This window comes from Anopheles arabiensis, chromosome 3, assembly GCF_016920715.1.
Source record: "Anopheles arabiensis isolate DONGOLA chromosome 3, AaraD3, whole genome shotgun sequence".
Lineage (NCBI taxonomy): Eukaryota > Metazoa > Arthropoda > Insecta > Diptera > Culicidae > Anopheles > Anopheles arabiensis.
This window is the reverse complement of record NC_053518.1, coordinates 94802870-94822271: the sequence shown is the minus strand read 5'-3', so window position 1 is coordinate 94822271 and position 19402 is coordinate 94802870. Positions and strand designations below refer to the sequence as shown.

Below are 19402 nucleotides of genomic sequence, written 5' to 3'. Positions count from 1 at the left end.
AAACAGTGAACAAAATGATTATTGTGTTACATTTAAACAAACTTGTATTTATGCGCTACATCGAAAAGAGAATGGACAAAAGTATCAAATGCAAAAAAAAACACGACTCATCTCGCACTCCATCACTGCCCCATTTATCCACTGGCGGTGTTCTCGATGATGATTGCCCGGGCAAGGTTACGGGCGCACGCTAGACGGAGCATTTTGATAAGATCTTCCGTGCAGTTGTTTAGCAGATTGGATGCAAATTTAGGTATCAACGCGGTCTGATCGTGCCCTTCCTTGCCGTCGGTCTGTTCAGTATCCATTTTGCTGTCCTGTCCGGCGCCGCCGCCGCTGCCGTTCAGTTTCTTCTGCTGGCGATGTCTGAGCATCGGAACAAGATCCAGCTGCAAATGCTCGAGGATGGTGTACGTCTCCTTCGAGGGAATGATGGGCTCCTTAAACTCCAACAGAGGAATTGCGTCCGTCATCAGGCACGGCCAAAAGCTGTAAAAGTCGAATGTGAACATGATAAGCAACGGGCGCGTAGAAGACACTTAGCCTCCGTTAGAGCACACTTACTAGGACGGTACGATTTTGGAGTCCATCAAACGGACCAGCAGTTCTGCAGCCTTTGCGTATGCCTGCTCGCGGTAGGATTTGCGGAAATCGTAGTAGGTGCGCAGAAACACTAGCCGGGGCGAGATGAACACCTTCGAGCCCAGATGGGCGATTTGCTTCTCGCACAGCAGCACGCCATGGTTGCAGTAGTGCTCGAGGAATATGTTCGCCACATCGCGCACGTACGCGCTGTCCCGCGAGCTGATCGCCCAGTCGAGCGCACTGCCGTAGTTCTTCTGGGCAAGGTTGCGCTTGGTCATTACCTTGCACACTTCCGACGCCACCTCGGGATAGTTGTTCTGGCGCGCTACGGCAATGATTCGATCCGCTTGCCGATCGGTTTGAAACGGCACCCGGGCGAGCAGGCTTTCCCGAGCGCCCAAGCCCTCGGTGGAGGAAAACTCCAGATAGTCCATCCCGATCTGCCAAAATGAGCTGTGCGACATGAGCAAACATCCGTAGTCGAACAGTAACGATTCGCGTACGAGTTTACCGTCCGACACGCCTGCGCCGGTTCGCGAAAGCTTGGAGGGAGACGTACTGTCGTCGGGTTCGTCCGCTGCACCCATCTCCAGCAGTCCGGCATGGTACAGCATATCGACCATATGAACCGCAAACCAACGATTGTCCGGGAACAGCTGTATCTGCTGCAGCACGTTCACCAGGTTGTTCTCCATCACCGAGAGGACCAGCTTATCGAGAAACTTGAACTGCCGTTCGCTGGACGCTCCTCCGCCCGGACCGTCTGCCCTCCAGTCGGCCAGATACTGTGCAATCCAGTCGTTCGCGTACTGGCCCAGCTGATAGTATTTGCAGCTGGAATCGGTGTACAGCAGATAGCCGGGGAAATACTCGTACCAGCAGTTGGAGAGGCGCAGCTGCTCCATCCACGCTTTCCGGTCCCCGCTAACCAGCCGCAGCAGCTCTTCCAGCTTCGGTTCCGCTCCAAAGCTGCCCGCCGCCACTAGCGTGCGCACATTGTCGCACCAGCACTGCCATTGCGTTTTGTACCGGTGGACGGACAGCCCGCTGTACACGCTGTAGATCGGAATGGATTGGAGCAGCTGTTCCGCCACCTGGAAGCAGTGCGTTTCGGAGCTCGTGTGCACGCGCAGCAGCGCTCGGGCGATTGTCGTTTGGCCCTGCAGCACCAGCCCCTTCACGACGGGCCAGTAGCTGTCCTGCTTGTCTAGCTCACGGCCGCTCTGCAGCATCTCCGTGGCGGCACGCTCCGGTTCGGGAAAATGGAAGCGAATCCATTCGAGCAGCGAGGAAACGATCGCCCCGGACGAGTTGCTATCGATGACGAGAAACTCGAGCAGATGCCAGGTGCATTCGATCGAGTAGAACAGGCTTATCAAGTTCCGGTACGCTTCCAGGGCTGGATCGTTCTCCGGTAGCTCCTGCACGCGCAGATTCATCTTCTCGAGCGATTTGCGCAAGATGGAACGATACTTTTGCGATATCTTCACATAATCGATGGGTTTGTTCGATCCCTCGGCGAGCCCGTACCGCAACCGTTGCAAACCGTAAAACACTCGACAAGCTTCGGTGATCATCGGCCGGATCGTGGCATCGTCGAAGATGAGATCGGCACCGACCAGATTAATATCGACCGACAGACCATCTCCCTGTGTTGGGGGACTAACAGAAAAGGTAAAGCATTAGTAGCAGCACAAATTACAGCCATTCCCAGCTGCTTGCAAACTGTACCTGTTTCGTTTCGCATTGCCGAATGCATAGGCGGCAAACTGCTGGTCCGTTATCCAGGCAATGTTCAATCCCTGCTGCTGCCCCAGCGTGTTTGGCACTTTCTATCCATGTGGAAAAGGAGGTGTTAGCGTTTGCAGACGGGGTACGCTAGCTCTACTTACAATATCGGAGCCGTGTTCTTTGGAGCTCATGGCTGGAAATGCTTTTACCGTGTTCTAATCGAAGGAAGAGAGAGAGAGAGTTGTTTACCCAGAAGCCGGAATTTGCACGCGCCGTTTTGCTTTGACAGCCAGCAAATAAAGCTGATGTGACAGTAATGACAGAACGCCAAATCAAAGCAACCAAACAACAGCACGGACGGGAAAGGCTTTGTTGTGACTTGGACAAAATCGTCCCGCACCCGAGCGAAGAAAAGAGCGTGGCAAACATTTTCCGTCCAATCGACACCGCTGCGATGATGGCGGCCGTGCGTGAAAAGCAAGAGCTGGAGCAAAACCTAGAGTGGACGGCGGAAGAGGAAGCGCAGCTGTTTCTTGCCATGGACGGGGTGAAGCCGGTCGGCATCAACCGGCACTTCTTCATGGCGTGCATTGTGGAGCGCTTGTCGCGCTCGCTGCAGCGGGAGATCAGCAGTGAAGCGGTCTGGTCGCATCTTCGCACCCTCTACAACCTAAAAGCCCTGGACGAGCTGGAACCGCCGGTCCCTTTCGTGAGCGATGAGAGCGAGTTCTGCTTGCCGGAATCGGAATTTAGTGCTGCCATTGCAAAGCGACGACAGGAAGACGCCGAGCGAGGTGGTGCAGCAGCACCGACGGGGGAACATGATTCCAAGAAGCCGGAAACTAAATCGGAAACAACAGCATTGAAAACATCGGGTAAGGGAGCTTCTTTTTTTCTTTTCCATTACGGTGCAATGGTTCGCGTGGGAAACTGCCCTCGTCCGGGGTGCTAGGAGCTGTGGGTCGATGTGACATTGATATCGAATAACGTATTTGATTCCCCCGTTTCTAGCGGCCAAAACACCCGTTCCCTCATCAGCCCGACAGGACGCAAAAGATGGTGACAAGGACGACAAGGACGTTAAGGATCGCGGCGAAACGGGTAGCAGTAAAATGAAGCCCAAAAACAGCGACAACGCCGGAAACCACGACAGTGGACCGAAACGATCGCAGAAACGCACACGCGGTTCACTGTCCACAGAGCCGGGTCATTCGAACGCTTCCAGTCCGGCAAACACCCCACCGAACGGACCGAGCACGAAGCGACGACGAATCTAACTTCTAATTTGTTCCTTGGAACAGAACAAGAAAGCTAGTTGGAGTGCTGATGTAAATATCTCTAACGTAAGAATTATAGGTGGTTTACGAGGATGGCTGCGCGCATGTTACTAACAATAAGAATTGTTTGCGCAAAAATATGTATTAATGTTCCATCCGCATGGAATGAATTATGAAAAGGAAAATGAATTAAATATGAATACCGAAAGCCAAATTAATCCGCTGTTCTTTTTTTTCCATGGTACGGTACGAACACCGCGAAAGCTCCACTAAACTGCTGAGTCGTATTATTTTGTTTGTGTTGCTTTCCATTTTGTGATGTGACGAGCAAGCAAAATTGTTTTATGGTTATACAAAAAACTGCCATCCGCGCCGACCTGCCAATTGTGGAGCAATTTTGCTGATTGGTGTTTTTGCGGAACCTACGCAGTGAGAACGGGATTGTTTGCGCAATGCAACTTGACACGGATCGACCGAAGCGGCATTGCGGGGAATTGAGTTTGTCGGGAAGCATCATACATTTGACCGGTTTGTTTGCGTATGAAACATTGCTTTCATAAATGCTCGCTCAACATAAATATTTAGAAGGTGTAGAATTTACTTTGCACAAGCAAGCGTTTCCATTCTCCTCTTGGCAACACGAAAACCAAGTGTGCTATGTGTTTAACATCGCTGCATTTGTGGGTACAAACGTAGCGTAGATCTATCTGATCGGCCCAGTTCATCGTTGAACATCGTCGCGTCCAGACAGTTTTGAAGCTACCTTATATTATTCCGAAAGTATATAGTTCAGTTCGAACATAAGAGACAAATAAGTAAGTTAAGTTTGTGATTTATTCTGTGTTAAATTGCGAAACAGCAGCTCGTCACCGGTGAAATGGGAGCTATTGCAAGAAGGCCGCGGTCAGCACGTCCCGTCATTGTAAGTTGAAATCCAACCAAATGAGGTCAGATTACATGACTATTTTGCTATGGGGTAAAAAATCGGGCGTTATATTAGTCAGTTTGAAAGCAGTTTGATGAAATAATAAAAAAAAAAAATCAGCCCCGTAAATATGGCACATCTCGCCTTTTGTGTGCTATATGCATCTTGACAGCAAGAAACTGTCAATACGCGTACATGGCCAAACCCTTGTTTTGCTGTATTTGATGCTTGTCAAAGCAGAGTCATGCTTGGATCGCGCTCCTTTCCGCATCATTTCGTTGAAAGCAGTCGGAGGCGTAACCTCGTCGCTTCGTGTTCGTGAAACAGCAGCCATTTTGTCAGTGAAACTAATCGCTTGGTAACATTCAGCAAGCAAGCATTCTCTCGGTGAAAATCATTGTTCGGTGTTTTCTATTACGTGTAAGTGCCAAAACATTTAACAGCACTCTGCGAAATTGTTCAATGGGTAGCTGCCAGTAGCGTTGTTTGTTAGCTTGGTAGATTTGTCAATCTATTCATTTCTAGGCCATTCGCAACCTTCGGAATCGAATGGTGTAGCGTTAGGTGAAAATGTATCTGTGGCGGCGACAGGAAGCAGCTTACTTTGGTCGCAGAGAGCGTAGCGTACCATGTAACATTTTGTTGCTGGTGTTCTTCTTATTCCAATCCAATTTCCCAATGAACGCTTTGTGTGACAGGTCTTTCCTGCTTATTTTCGTGCAATTTTTTCTCAAATGGGAAACATGGCACATTTCAAAGAGCGAGGTGCTTTATGAGTTATTTGCATTGACATATTTAAAATTAATTTTATTTAATGGAGAATATCGTGCAAATAGATATATTATGAATTGTAGTAAGGCCACCGTGTGCGAATTGATGCAAGACAAATCGTTGTCTTTTTTGTATGTAGCGACTCGTGTGGCCTTGCCCTAGTTCATTTGATAAACTTATCCATCTGTTCCACTGCTTCTAAACGACCAACTTTTGTACCGCGACAAATTTTCTGCGAGCTCTTTGTTCTAAAACAACTTCTCAGTTTTAGAACAGAATCAGAGGCAACCGTGATTGTCGCGGGTTTGAGAATTTTTCACAGAAAGGCAACGCTCGCGTTTCGCGACATTACGATCGAAGTAAGCCATACATTCGTGCTAAAACAAGGACGGTTTGACAGATAGAAAGTGTCGCCAAAAATTGTCGCGGAAGATTTTTTGGGTCGTCTAGAAGCAGTGTTCCGCGTTTACATATTGCAATCATCCAAATTAAAATATTAATTGCTTTGGTTCATAATCATCGTTGAGCTGAAATAGAAAGCATTTTTTTTGCTATTTGGGATAGTTTGCGGTTACACGTCAGTATCTTTGTTTTATTGCATGCGATTTTTCCGACGTTCTGTCAAAATTCAGTTTTGGCAGATAATTGGCCCGATTATTAAACACAAATTGTAAAGACAAGTTGTCAAAATCGGAAGATTTGTATTATGACATCCGTTTGTGTTGTGTGTTGGAAAAAAAATTGACGAAACTCAATCTCACAAGCATACTGCCAAGATATGTATTATGAAACACAAACGGAAATTCAAATTTGTCAAACTGCTTTCCGTCAGCTTTTTGTCACGGAAAGGCGCCAATCTCAGATTGTTTGACCGACAAAACACAACAACAGAGTTGTTTCTGTTGCTTTCACGACAAAATATAAAATACTTATATTTTCAGAAATAATCAAATGTTATCATTTTAAACAAAAATATGTGTACTGCCATATCCATACAAATGGCGATAAGCTGGAGATACTGGTAACGTGCTGCTGTTTTGGGTTAAGAAGCTGCTGTTATTTCCTTCCTCTGTTGTTCTTCGATGGTAGTCGAAAGATGAAGGGCTCACGCACCCGGTTTGCGTTCAACAGCATTGGATTCCAACAACTTCTTCAGTGAGTGGCTGCTTCAACCACCAACAGCATAGGCACATGTAATTATCACATCTAATACTGCATACACTTTTAGTAATAACAAATATTCGGAGGGCTCGATCTCCGCAAGAATTTCAAGGAAAATTTCCTTCGACGGACGAATTTTTTTCTTAAATCGGAAATTAACAACCACGAAATGAAATATGTATAACACGGTTTGCACAAATGATCCGTATGCTTAACTCACGCTTGGTTATAAAGCTGTAACGGGTCGAAAACACTTCGAAGCAGTCGGTACTGTTTTGCCAGATCTACCGTTGTTTCTTCTTCACTGCTGCTATCACTCACGAAGTGGGATAAAATCATTTCGATATTTTAAACAAGGATTGTTAGCTTGATAAACGATCGTGTCTTAAATAAACTTGTTTACGTTTTTTTTATTTTGATTTTGAACATTTTGACACATCGACACAGCTTTAACGAAAGAAAAAATTTAACGAAACTTGTGTATCACAAGAACGGTTTCAAAATGCATACCTATTTTCCGTTTGTCTTGACGCACTTGTCTTGTGTCATTTCCGTTTGTGTTTAATAATCGGGCCTAATATCTTAGGACGGAGGTATTCTCCGTACATGACGTAAAAAGGTTATTTTCACATGGTATTTCGATGCACATGTGGCAAAATTGTATGCGATAAAGCAATGGCATCAGCTTAACTCTTGGAGGACGGACAAGCTCACAGTCTATTGTCTGTGATTAACACTCTGGGCGCTGGCTTTTTGCATTAGCTTTCTGCGGAGAGCACAGTACAAGATAAGAGAGCGATGAGAGCGTTTCATTATACGCCCTATTATACCTATAAACATAACCCCCTTATAGTCCTTATAGTTTAATTTTAAATTGTATTTAATATATTATACTTAAATAATTTATCTATCGCTATTCTGTGAAGGGGAAAGAGGTAGATATCATCATCATATGGTTCATGGTACAACATGGATTCGAATGTTCATAACTACATACCTAAAGTATTTGTCGAAATATTTATCTAATTGAAGTTCGGTCCTAGGGCCATTATTATAAAACTTTTACCTTTGAAGCCAGGGGTGAATGAAGTCTGTAGACTCAAAGTCTCTATAAAAAACAAGCTTATGCAGCCATCAATAATTGTCATGCAAAAGTCACTAGAAATGACAACGTAGAGCTATGAACTGGGATAACGGCTAACTGCGTCTTCACTAAACTTTTGTAGCGAATCTGAACTAAGCTGATCATCCGCAAGTGTTGAAAAACTGCTCCATAGAACCGTTAACTATAAACAATTTTAACAGGCACTCAACGTGAAAACAGTGGTAGAAAACTTTTCAGTCGAAATAGACTATGACAAAAATGCTTCTAAAGTTCTGAAGTTTATGGTTAACACACAACTAAAACGCAATTCAACAAGAAATGCTGAGATAATTAATGTGACGAAAGATCTTGTCAGTGTATATGTCTGTTGATGTCTCGCTAGGGACGCAGACAACGGCTACAATTGAGTGATTATCGAAAAGATAGGGCCGAGTCGTCAACTCGCATTACTTAACAACATTACCGTTATGATGTTAAGCCCCGTATGAAAATGTGTGAACCTACCCCGTATCCAGGACTGATTATCGTGATGCGTAGTACTGAATAAGTTTTGAAAGCCTGAATAGGCCGGCATATCCGCGTAGGACGTTACGTCAAGCAGAAAAAGTAGACCTTGACAAAAATGGATGAAAAAAAAAGATTTGCTTTATTGGGACCGATTTACTTTTGGACAACGAAATCAGTAGTATTATCCGGAGACGCATTGTGCTAAAAAATTATCCCTACTTAATCATGACTAATCCGATCATCGCTCACGGTGTTTCGTTGCCGTAGATACTAAAAGTCATGTCATGTATAATTCTTATAAGAATAAATGGTACGTTTTCTGAAGTTTAGTTGTTCACTGCTAAAAATAACAAATTTGGTTAAACGTAATATACCGGAAGGTCGGCAGAGCAGTCATACTCAATCACTAACCAATCCGCTAGAAGTATGCAGATTAATACCTCGCGGATATCCCACTATAGAAATGAAAACGAATGTTATCTTGTCGCATAGTTTATATTCCTCGTAAGCTCCCTGTTCTGAAAATCTTCTCATCAATCAAGTAGGATGAACATCTCGATTACTATGATGAGTACAATTCAAAATCGAATTCAACTTAACGAAATTCTGAAATACATTCCAAAAACACATAGAACTGTCTAGTTTAGAAGGAATCGCATACTACGAACATCGGATATGACGTGCTGCGGATAATTGCTGTATTGAGACCTGAATGGCATGAGAACGCGTGAAATGCGGAAATCGTGAATTGCTTCAACCTTGGGCTATTCTATTGGCATGCATATTGAACTACTCGACGAGAGGATGCAAACGCTTTGGGCGTGCTAATGAATTCGAGCATGATGAATATGGAAATGACTACCTTTCGGCGATGACAGCTAATAGTTTACTAAACAGTATCATAGCTATTATGTCCTAATTAAAGGATATTCGACAGTAAGCGCACCGTAACGAATGGCTGTATTAGATGAAGCAGAATTTGTCGGCGACCTTAAAAATATGACATAAGTCAGAAAGACTTGAAAGCAAGCCATAGTGGACCACCGGGCGAATCAATGAGCGATATATTTAAAAAAATGGTCTCGAAGTTTCAAGACCTCAGAAGTAGGGGAAGCCCGAGGTATACATAATTGACCTGCATAATGCGTCTCTGGACTTCGCTGCTCATGTCGTTATCCGAAGTAACAATCGTTCCTAGAGAGCAGAAATTCTCTACCACCTACTCGCGGTTCTCGTCATCGACCCTTATGCCGCTTCGCAAATTCGACGGACTTCACATCTGGAAGTTACTTTGTCTTCGTCGCATTGATTCTCAATCCACTTCTTCGCCGTCGTCTTGCCGATAATGTCGATCTCGTTCGTGAAGCCAAGAAATTAGAGAGTTCGGTAAAATATCGTCCAACGGGTTTCGTTGTATAGCCCCGCGTTTTGAATAACACCCTAAAATCAATGTTGCAGAGCAGATGGGAGAGCCCGTCACCTTGTCTAAGATCCCTTTAGATAGATTGACAGTTTTGTTGTCTAGTGTTTTGCGTATCAAATATGGTTCGCAGGACATTTACAATCAGTGATTAATAATTAATTCTATGACAGTGGCAAGATACTTGAAAACTCGAAACAACGCTCGAAACAACGCGTCAAAGCTACGGCACATTTTCGCTGTTTGTAAAAACTGATCACCTGACGTTTTGTGCTCGAGGAAGTGTGGCGCAGTCACGGATTCAATTTCTTCAATTCTAGGTTCTGTCAATGTTTTCAAGCATTGCGCTACTGTCATGGAATTGATGATTCACGACGAATCATAAGTGTCTCACGATCTGGGGCTGAAACGCAAATCTCTAGCAAGTAGAATTAACTATTTAGCTTATTTATCTCTATTTTATGTATCTACCTCGAATTCCAGACATCTATTATATACGGGCATGGAAACGGGTGCGGAGATAAGCAAAATTTAGGATATGGATAATATTGAGAAAAGTGTTTACAGTATGCTCAGGAACTAAATGTCTTCTGTCCCATCTTCTATCATTGTTAATTGTCGACAGTAATGTTAATATTCTCATATTCTCTAAAATTGTGCGACGACTAGGTCGTGAGCTCACTATGGGCTGACCTTATTAAAACCAAAATTCTTTATAAGTTACTCAAATATTCAGCAAACATCTCTTAACAAATCCATTATTTGGTTTATATTTTCAGACGATGGATGACTCACGCGATACTTTAAATAATAGCTTGCGGGAGGAAGTACAGCAAAAGTTAAGGCAGGCAAAGGACTTACTTAAAAGGGTCCGAGATAAGGACTTTTGCAGCGGGATGAAAAACAGCCTAGTCAGGATCGAACCTATTATCCTTAACAGTACGATAAGGTGTGAAACACTGCAACAACGATGCTTTTAACTATTATTAACACACATGCTTTTTGTGGTTCTAGGCTTAAAACTTCAACGTTACTAGAGGTTAGAAAAATTCTAGAAAAAGGTGTGCAAAAGACTACGTCTAAACTGGTGTTAGAGCGCTATAATGCTAATGTGCCAGCATGGGACACAACGGACTTGTTAAGATTATCCGGCCAATCCAGTCGTCCCAACTCACATCAAGGATATTCCTCGATGGGAAATCAAGAAAGGCTTGCTTTAAAATATCCTAGAAGGAAAATCGACGTTGCAGGCCACTCCAGCACGTCTAGTGATCCAGGTAACACTGCAAGTCGGTCAAGTAGCCCGCTATTTAGACGGCGCCACGAAGTATTTCCTTCACAGCCAATACCAACCACGTATGCCGAGCATAAGAGACTGTCTCAAAATCAACAGTTTCAACAACCAAAATCAGCTAGAGATAACCAATTTGTCTCCAATATTAACAAGGCCCCGGTAGAAACTGACAATCAATCCATCAACAAAATTCCAGATTCTACTTCACACTCACCCACACATGTTTCTGTTCCCAATGAAACTCGTTATAATACCGACAAATCTAAATCGCTAGCCAGAAATACCGAATCTTCTTTTGTTACTGACGTACCAACTTCAGCAAATAGTCCTACTTCAAGCCATGCCGTGCATGTTGAAAAACGAAATAGTGAATTTTCAGATCATAGAGATTTTAAGGATCCAAATTCAGTAGATAGTCGCAAAACAAGCTGTGCCAACGATGTGTCCATCGAAAGAAGAAATAGCGAATATTCTAATCTCTACAAGGATAAGAAATATATCAAGGAAAGGAAAGATTCCAAGGAAAAGAAAGATTCCAAGGATAGGAAAGATTCCAAGGAAAGGAAAAATTCCAAGGAAAAGCAAGATTCCAAGGAACGGAAAAACTCAAAGGAATCAGCAGATAGTACAACAAGCAATCATGTGGATGCCGACAATCGACCTCAGAAAGTTCAAAGTGATACTCATACCAATGGTGTCAACCGAGATGCATTCGAAATAACAACTACGAGCTGCTCTCCAGAACTTCATCAGCAAACAGATGCCATGGAAGATGATCCTTTAAAAGAGACAGCAAAAGTAACAAATGCGACATCCAAACCATCGAAACCTAAAAGCAAAGGACACTCTCGTGAGCTTCACGATTTGCTTTCGTACACCACAGAGATCATGCCAAAAATTGTGAACAGACGAAAAAGTATTTCAAATGAAACAGCAGTAATCAATGCACAATTACGAGCACAATTCAATATAACAAAAGAACTTGTTGTAGCATTGACAAGAGTGCAAACTGGGGTAGTAGCGCATCGGACTCGCAGTAAATCAATCGACTCTACAAAGTTTTTAGAGAGCCGAAAAATTGTCGAGCAAATTACACCTGAGACAAATACTGCTGCCCGCAAAATACAAATTTCTGATACGAAAGAAAAGAAGTCTGTCGATCAACGCAAACACAAAAAATCTCCCGAAAAGAAGAAATCTGCTTCCTCAACGTCTAATTCCAGTTCCAGCTCGAGGATGTTAAGACAGACTGCACGAAAATCTTCTTCTAAACCTGAGACCAGTGCCAGTAAAAAAAAGACAGTTGAGAAGAAACTCGTTATCGAAAGTGCTACCACCGAAATCGACAAGACGCCAGTCAAGCCAAAAAATATTTCAAAGAAGCGGGAGATACGTAGTCGTTCACCTAGCCCTTCACGTCCAAAGCGACTGCGTTCAAGTCACAATAATTCAATTGTTGCTTGTAAAGAAGAGTTCGTGAACAAGTCAAGTGAAGAAACGGAGGATGAAGAGTCAAGCATCATCTTGTCTAATTTGATTCTGCGAGAGAACTCAAAGCCTAACAATGATCCTAGGGTGCACTGTCACAGTGACTACATGGAAGAATGTTGCTTGTGCTCATACAAAGGCGAAAATATGGTTCAACACTATGTTTATAATCATCCAAAGAAGTCAGTATACATCAGCAGAATTGCTCCCGAGCAGGCTGATCTCATTAAAGCTGACCCGTTAGGTATTAATGGAGAAAAAATTACGCGTCAGTCGTTTAGATTTGGTTCTCAGGAAGTTATCAAATTTCGATGCTATTTTTGTGACCTGTACATCAGTGAATCTCAAGAATTGTGGATAGATCATATATCAGGCCATACAGGAGAATACCGATACAAATGCGTACTATGTCCCACTGTGGCACGCTCCTCAATTGAGAGAGTGATGCACCATGCAGTTTGTAGCAATCCTTCGATTCAATTGTGGCATAAGTATTCGTTTGAAAACAACCACCTGTACGGTTATATGTGTGACGAGTGTAACTTCGTACAAGTTCTGTACGAGAACATGGTACGTCATTTACGGGACGACCATGCTGGTGATGGAACGCAACAAAACAAAATTATTCGTTTCAGTCTGGTAAACTTCAGTCTGCAGGATAACGAAGCTGATCTGGACTGTGGCATTGTAAAGCTGGAACCCATTTTAGATGACACCAAACAGAGCATTGACGAACAACTTAGGCGTGAAATGGAGTTCATGTTTGGTAAGGATCCTCCTTCGATTGTTGATACGGAACAATTTGAAGATTGCATTGAAGAAAAGATTCACCTCCGACCAACAAATATTGTTGTGAAACAAGAAAAGTTGATAGAGCCGCAGCAACCAATATTGTCCCCTCCTACCACAGAGAATTCTGAAGCTCGTGTCAATAACTGTGTTCCAGTTAATGGAAATGAGATTCACGAAGTGAAAAGTATAATTCGCTTAAAAAGATTACCCGGTGATATACTATCCATCCCAAAGGAGAACAGTTTACCGAAAATAAGTTCAAATGCGATGATTTCGAGTGACAATTTTCCGAAAATAACTTCTAATTGTACGCTTTCAAGCAACAATTTTCCGAAAACAAATTCAAACAGTACGGTTCCAAGTGACAAGTCGTCATCAGCCCGAATAGGCAACCGTGATGACCGTCCGCGCAGTACATTCATCACGAGCTCTACATCTGCGGTCAACCCAACAAAGTTGGTAGCACGACTGCCCAATGGAAACTATCAGCCAATTTTACCGCACCCTTTGGCTACGGTTGTCACGGGCGTTGTGCAAACTCGGCCCCCAGTAAGAATTTTAAACGGGCATAAATTAAACAAGCCACTTTCTGTATCGCAACCGCCTGTTGTGACCACTAAACTCATTCGGTTACCGCCAACTGTAATAAACGGGCTACAACCAATGCATCAACCCTCCTCACCACCTATGGCTGCTCTCAAGCCCTGGAACGGGCTACGCAATGCCGGCAAGTTGAGCCTGCACAAGTTAACCACTTCTTACTTGCTTGCGGAGTTTAAATGCACTGTCTATGATTGTGGGTTCCACTCGGAGACATTAGAGACAATGAAGGAACACTTTCTTATTCACCAAAAACCGTCAAACCAACATTCAATAACGCGCTTTAGCCCGTGGTTAGAGTGTTGGTACTGTAAAAACGTGGCAACGAGTAGTGACAACTTGTTGGAGCATGTTCAAATGATGCACAAGCATTGCGGCTATCAATGCGATCAATGCTGTTATCGAAGTCGGGATCCCAACAGCGTAGTCGTGCATCAGCGCAAGTACCATAACGAATTGTTTCAGAACGCCAAAATTCTATGCGTCCCGGGACGTCAAAAGCCTTACACCCCCATGGACGACGATGCCATTAGAATCGAAATGAAAACTAACGTAAAGGGTCTCCACTGTTCACGTGAGTATTTAAAAAATATGATTATATCACTCAGTATGTTTCAAAATGTTACATTATACGTGTTTTTCGTTTAATATGAATTACAGATTGCGTTATTCGCAAATTTATCGATTTGGATGAATTTCTAACGCACATCTCCGGACATAACAAAACCTATACCGATTGCCACGTATGCACTCAACCAGTTCCCACACATACTATGGAGGAGCATATTAAATTACACAACATATATCTGTTTCAATGCGTATACTGCGACTACGGCACCACTGCCACGGCTAAGATTATGGAGCATGTGGCTGACGAACATCCTGAAAGAATGTTATTTTACCACACGAGAGTTTCGCGGGTAAGAGATCCTAAAATAAGGCAGCCATACCGATTGCACGAAGATATCGAGGAAGCATTGAAAGCGATAGTTACAAGATTATTATTAGACAATACTGAACAATAATAGTTGTTGAAGTAAGTTGATGTACTCTTGGTATTACGCAAGCGTACTTGAACTGCGTGCACTTTAGATTTTCACTCATTCACATACTTGCAATATTTCGATGTTAATTTGACACTTTTCTTCTCTTCTGCAGAACAATTTTCCACCCTTTGTCCGAGGAATACAGCGAATCGCGCCGAATCGTTACGTGGTTTGTTCTACTCAGCCAAATGAGGTGATACACATTAATTAATAAGTGATAGCTGACTTCAGAATCACTTTTAAGCAGTAAATAGCATGTAAAAATCCCGTTTTAGTTGTTCACGTATTTTTATTCAGCAAATAAATATAAGGAAAATAACAAGTTGCTCTATCGTTCATTCTCTCCTATAATCCTTAGAGTTGATTTGCTGCTGCTCCCTTTGGATGCTGCTTGATTTATCTGTTGTCGTAAGAGCTGGCACCATCTTAGTAGAAATCCGGTTGTTGTTTGACCTAATGTGGTCTTGTTACTCGATCCTGTGAAACGTTTATGGGTTTGTCCATTTTCCTCAAGGAATTGTGCCTAATTTTGGTTGGAACTGCATCATATGTACCTCCTGTTATAAGTTAAATCGACTTCTTCTAAATTAAAAATAGATTCGGAAACAGTAGATTCGGAAATCAGCAGTCCCTACTTTTAGACTGGTGCTATGCTGGATAACCAAAGGTAGAGCAGCTTCTTGTTTGTGCAACGTACACTAGTTTGGAGCTGCCTTGGCGCTGATATACCGCAGCAATAGTCCTCTTCAGACGTGTCTTGTCCACTGGTCCTATTTAGTGTCCTCCTTTTCTGGTTCATCAAACGTTGTCGATCAGAGTCCAGATCAGAGGGTTGTGTTCCAGTAAATATTTTCATGAAGTTATGGGGTCTATGGGTTCGATCTTATGTTCACCTTCAACACGTCAACTGCCATGCACAGTGTCGGAGGCTGACACAAACCGTTTGCAATGGCAATCGACGCGTTGAATTATAGGCCCTGCAAAGCGACGAATTAAGGTCACGTGCCAAAGACGTTAACTCTCCCTAGTTGGGTTTAGCAGCGGGGAGGGTTAGAATTGTTCTTTCTCAATTTTTTTTACAATTTTCAGGCTATTCACTTGGATGCAATCCAGTGAACTATAATTTAGCTTTGTAATGCATATAATAATGGTGCCGCACTTTTTATTTTTTGCTCGCTGACGGCTTTGAACGCTTTAATTTACCAGCGTTTGCACTTTTGTTACTACTGTTACTACTAACCACGAGAGGTTTATTTTTACCTTTGCTTTTGCTGACGAACCGCTTCTTGCGCTGGAGCTGTTGAAGCTCGAACGTAGGAATCGTTCGAATCATGGCCCGTTTCGGTGCTTTTTGAGCTAGAGTGTCTCGTGCCTTCTTCGAGCTACTATGCATTTGCAGCATGTAGTCCGGCACCTCCCCACCTGCAGATTTTATCAGCTGTGCAATGCTACAGAAAAAGAAACACAAACAAAACTCCGATTAGAGCATTCGCGTTGCAAACAATCATATCAATGGGGTCGCATTTTTTCGCCAAACCTTTTCAGATTAACCGTATCGTCTTTGGTGAAAAAGGTGACAGCTTTCCCGGGTCGACCGGCGCGACCCGTCCGTCCGATACGATGGACATACGATATGGTGGACGGCGGAAAGTCGTAATTGACAACCAAATTAACACCCTTAAAGTCGATACCGCGGCTCATCAGCTCGGTACAGATGAGGATCCAAATTTTACCCTCACGGAAGGCGCGCACCACGTTGTCTCGTTCGCGCTGCGTACGATCGGAGTGTATGACGTCCACGTTGAGCCCATCGTAGATCAGCTCGGTGAACAGCTGCTGTGCTCGATCCTTGCTCTGCACAAACACGAGCACCGGTGGGTGCAGCCCTTGCGCTACCATCTCGCGGAAGGCAAGCAGTTTCCCTGATTCGCTGCCGGTGAAGAGCAGCTTTTGATCCACCAGCTCGACCGCACCGTTGATGAGACCGATGGAGAACCGGATGCGGTTGGGAACGTTTTTTGCTACCCACAGATTGACGTCTCGCGTTTGCGTCGCACTGAAAAGGGCTATCGTTTTGCTCGGATTGTTGCATGCCGTCAGCACCGTGTCGAGCTGGTCGCGGAACGAGTTTTTGGAATCCTCAAACAATTTATCCGCCTCATCTATCACAACCCATTGAATGCTAAAAGAAACATTAGTATAATCAACATTAATTTTGCGAACCATGTAGTGCTACTTGTTCCTTCGAACAGTTCCACACACTTAATGTGTTGAGCGATGTGTTTGTTCCGCGCTGATTCTATGCTAGGTGCTGTGTTAGTTTAGCAGTTTTTCAATGAAAGGTAATTTTTTGCCATTATGAGTGACCTAAAACGACTATACGAGCTGGGTCATCTGGTTCCATGCGCTGCACGACCGTAAGGTCGTTGTACATCCCTCCGCATGTACGGGGTTTTGTCAGATTTGGACATTGTGCATGTCTCAGATGCGTATGTGAGTACCAGCACTATATAGGTGCGATCGAATTCCCGTCCGTCGCGACGAATTCTTTGACGTGAACTGCTTTCTCATGGTATAAAATGACCGGTTGCCAGCAACCTTGCGCACGACCTTTGACCTTTGAGGTGAAATCTTGGACGAATTCAAAAGTGCGTTCAACAATCTGTTCGTAACCCTTACGGAAGTTTGGACTTCTTAGAAGTACCACTGGTGTTGCCACCATCAGTTTGGTCTTTGCCTCGTTTATCTGCAACCCGAGGTTGTCTGCCGCTTGCTTGATACCTTGGTAAGTTTCAGCTACATACGAGAGCCGCAGATCAATGATGTCTGTTATCATCAGCGTGTACCAGGATCTGGGATGACGAAAGTTACTAAAGTTTTAGTAAAATATTAAAGGAATTGAAGAAAAATCCAATATCCGCAACCTCATGGCTTTTGCTTTGGAGGGTTGGATTTCAAATCTGCCGATAAATTGAACCCATTTTGAACATTGGTCTTGAACAGAATCTTTAGAGTTGTCTGTCTCGAGAATGGGTGGTAGAATTAGGATGGAATTTGATAAATGAGGCGGGAACAACGAATTCTACAAAATGTAATTCGTACCATGTTTTTTTTACCCTGCCGATCCGTTGTGAGAGCTGCTTACAACAGCGGTTTTCAACCGCTGGCGAATTTTTGATTATAAATTCGATAAATACCATGGGTTGCCATTTTTTCCCCCTGTTCATGAACTTGTGAGTGGGGAATGAAATCCTACATGGACCCTACATGGGGGGAAAAACTGCAACAAAAAGGTTGAAAACCACTGCCTTAACATTTATATATAAACATTTTCAAGATGAAAAAACAGTATTTTTTCTAAATAATTTAACAGCACCTAGCTAGCATAGAATCAGCCCGGGGCATAATAAATTCGTAATTTCTTAGAAACTTTACGGCAGCACTAGAATTGTGCGCTTGCACACTGTACTTTGCTGCGCACACAGATGACCCATCCAACCAATCGCCAACAGTGACAGCCACGGCAGGGTAGTAATTACAGGAGTGAGATTTTTTACCTTTTTTATCTGGCCGATTGACCTTTTTCCGAAGCGATTGTTCTGAAACTAATTTGAAATGGGCGTACTTACTTGCTAAGATCGATTTTCGGAGGATTCTGCGAAAGCAGATAGCAGATTCGATTGGGGGTCGTCACCAGTATATCGTAGCTGCGGCCGCTAGCGAAACTGTAATCACACTTCTTCGGGTCGTCCACCATGTGTATGACGTGCGTACGAAGGTTCATTTCATCGCCGAGCCGCAGTGCCTCCCGCTGCGTCTGCTTCGCCAGTTCGCGCGTTGGACAAATGATAAGCGCCCTGAACCCGCACTTCATTGGTTTCTTCAGATGGTGTAGAATAGGAATCAGAAAGGCGGCCGTTTTACCCGACCCGGTCGGAGCGCAGGCATGCAGCGAGTGCGTTTTCAGCAGTATCGGTATGGCTTGCATTTGCACCGGTGTCGGTGTGCTGTAGCAGCTCTGAATGTTCGCCACCAACCGGTTCGACACACCATAGTCAGTGCTGAGCTGATCGAACGATTCGATGATGTTGGGCACTTCGGGGCTGTGTCGACTTTTCTTCACATGGATTTTGAGCTGGTTTCGCAGCCGATTCAAGCGAAGCTGATTGATCAGCTCGACCTTCTCCGGAGGTACAATCTTTTTTTGTTGCACTGATTTTTGCTGCTCCCGGTTCTCCTGTTCGCTTCCCGAATCGTCACTCGAAGAATCTTCGCTTTTTATTCGCGTATCCTCTACCGGTGTTGCTACCAGTGATTTCGTCACTTTGGAAGCCTTCACTTTGAGGCCGGTGTCCGTTTCCTCCTTAATGCATACCTTCAATTTTGGGATGCTCGTGGTACTGCCATTTTCAAGCTAAAATTGACACCGCAATGAAATATAACAACCTGCGATCGTGCAGTGATGAGGGCAGCCAATCGAACCTTACCTTTCTTTTGACCGGGAGCCTGTTTTTGTTGGAAAACTTGGCACCACACGAAAGCTTACGAAACAGATCATTGGCAATCATGTTGCATGAGCTGGAGAATATTATTTTTCCGATAATTCCGTTGAACTATTGCAAAAACACCCAGAGCCGCCGAATGTTTTGGTTTGTTTCACGTACACGCGTTTTCTGGTTTTGGCATGACATTCTTCGGAA

General features: G+C 43.9%; 4 protein-coding genes across 6 annotated transcripts; 2 read left to right on the top strand and 2 right to left on the bottom strand.

Annotated features, from left to right (window-relative positions):
* Positions 1–18: 18 nt before the first annotated feature.
* On the bottom strand, positions 19–2636 carry LOC120902531 (nuclear pore complex protein Nup75). Its single transcript, XM_040311360.1, has 4 exons — positions 2478–2636; positions 2317–2417; positions 565–2247; positions 19–489 (listed from the first exon to the last, which is right to left on the bottom strand). Exons 1-4 carry the CDS (start codon positions 2505–2507, stop codon positions 135–137), a joined length of 2169 nt encoding a protein of 722 aa, XP_040167294.1. The 5' UTR covers positions 2508–2636; the 3' UTR covers positions 19–134.
* Positions 2637–2660: 24 nt separating this feature from the next.
* Positions 2661–3807, top strand: LOC120902536 (MRG/MORF4L-binding protein). The gene is made up of 2 exons (XM_040311367.1): positions 2661–3191; positions 3328–3807. The coding sequence occupies exons 1-2, from the start codon at positions 2771–2773 to the stop codon at positions 3591–3593; spliced, it is 687 nt and encodes a 228-aa protein (XP_040167301.1). The 5' UTR covers positions 2661–2770; the 3' UTR covers positions 3594–3807.
* Positions 3808–4258: 451 nt separating this feature from the next.
* LOC120902526 lies at positions 4259–15073 on the top strand. 3 transcript variants are annotated; one of them, XM_040311352.1, is made up of 5 exons: positions 4259–4408; positions 10262–10431; positions 10497–14230; positions 14317–14576; positions 14815–15073. In XM_040311352.1, exons 2-5 carry the CDS (start codon positions 10265–10267, stop codon positions 14911–14913), a joined length of 4260 nt encoding a protein of 1419 aa, XP_040167286.1. In that variant the 5' UTR covers positions 4259–4408; positions 10262–10264; the 3' UTR covers positions 14914–15073. The 3 variants fall into 3 exon arrangements, with proteins under 3 accessions (XP_040167286.1, XP_040167284.1, XP_040167285.1); XM_040311350.1 differs by having other exon boundaries at positions 4402–4515; XM_040311351.1 differs by lacking the exon at positions 4259–4408 and adding an exon at positions 4761–4938.
* A 771-nt stretch (positions 15074–15844) lies between these two features.
* LOC120902534 (probable ATP-dependent RNA helicase DDX52) lies at positions 15845–19395 on the bottom strand. Its single transcript, XM_040311364.1, has 4 exons — positions 19190–19395; positions 18332–19116; positions 16240–16884; positions 15845–16150 (listed from the first exon to the last, which is right to left on the bottom strand). Exons 1-4 carry the CDS (start codon positions 19268–19270, stop codon positions 15865–15867), a joined length of 1797 nt encoding a protein of 598 aa, XP_040167298.1. The 5' UTR covers positions 19271–19395; the 3' UTR covers positions 15845–15864.
* Positions 19396–19402: the final 7 nt, after the last annotated feature.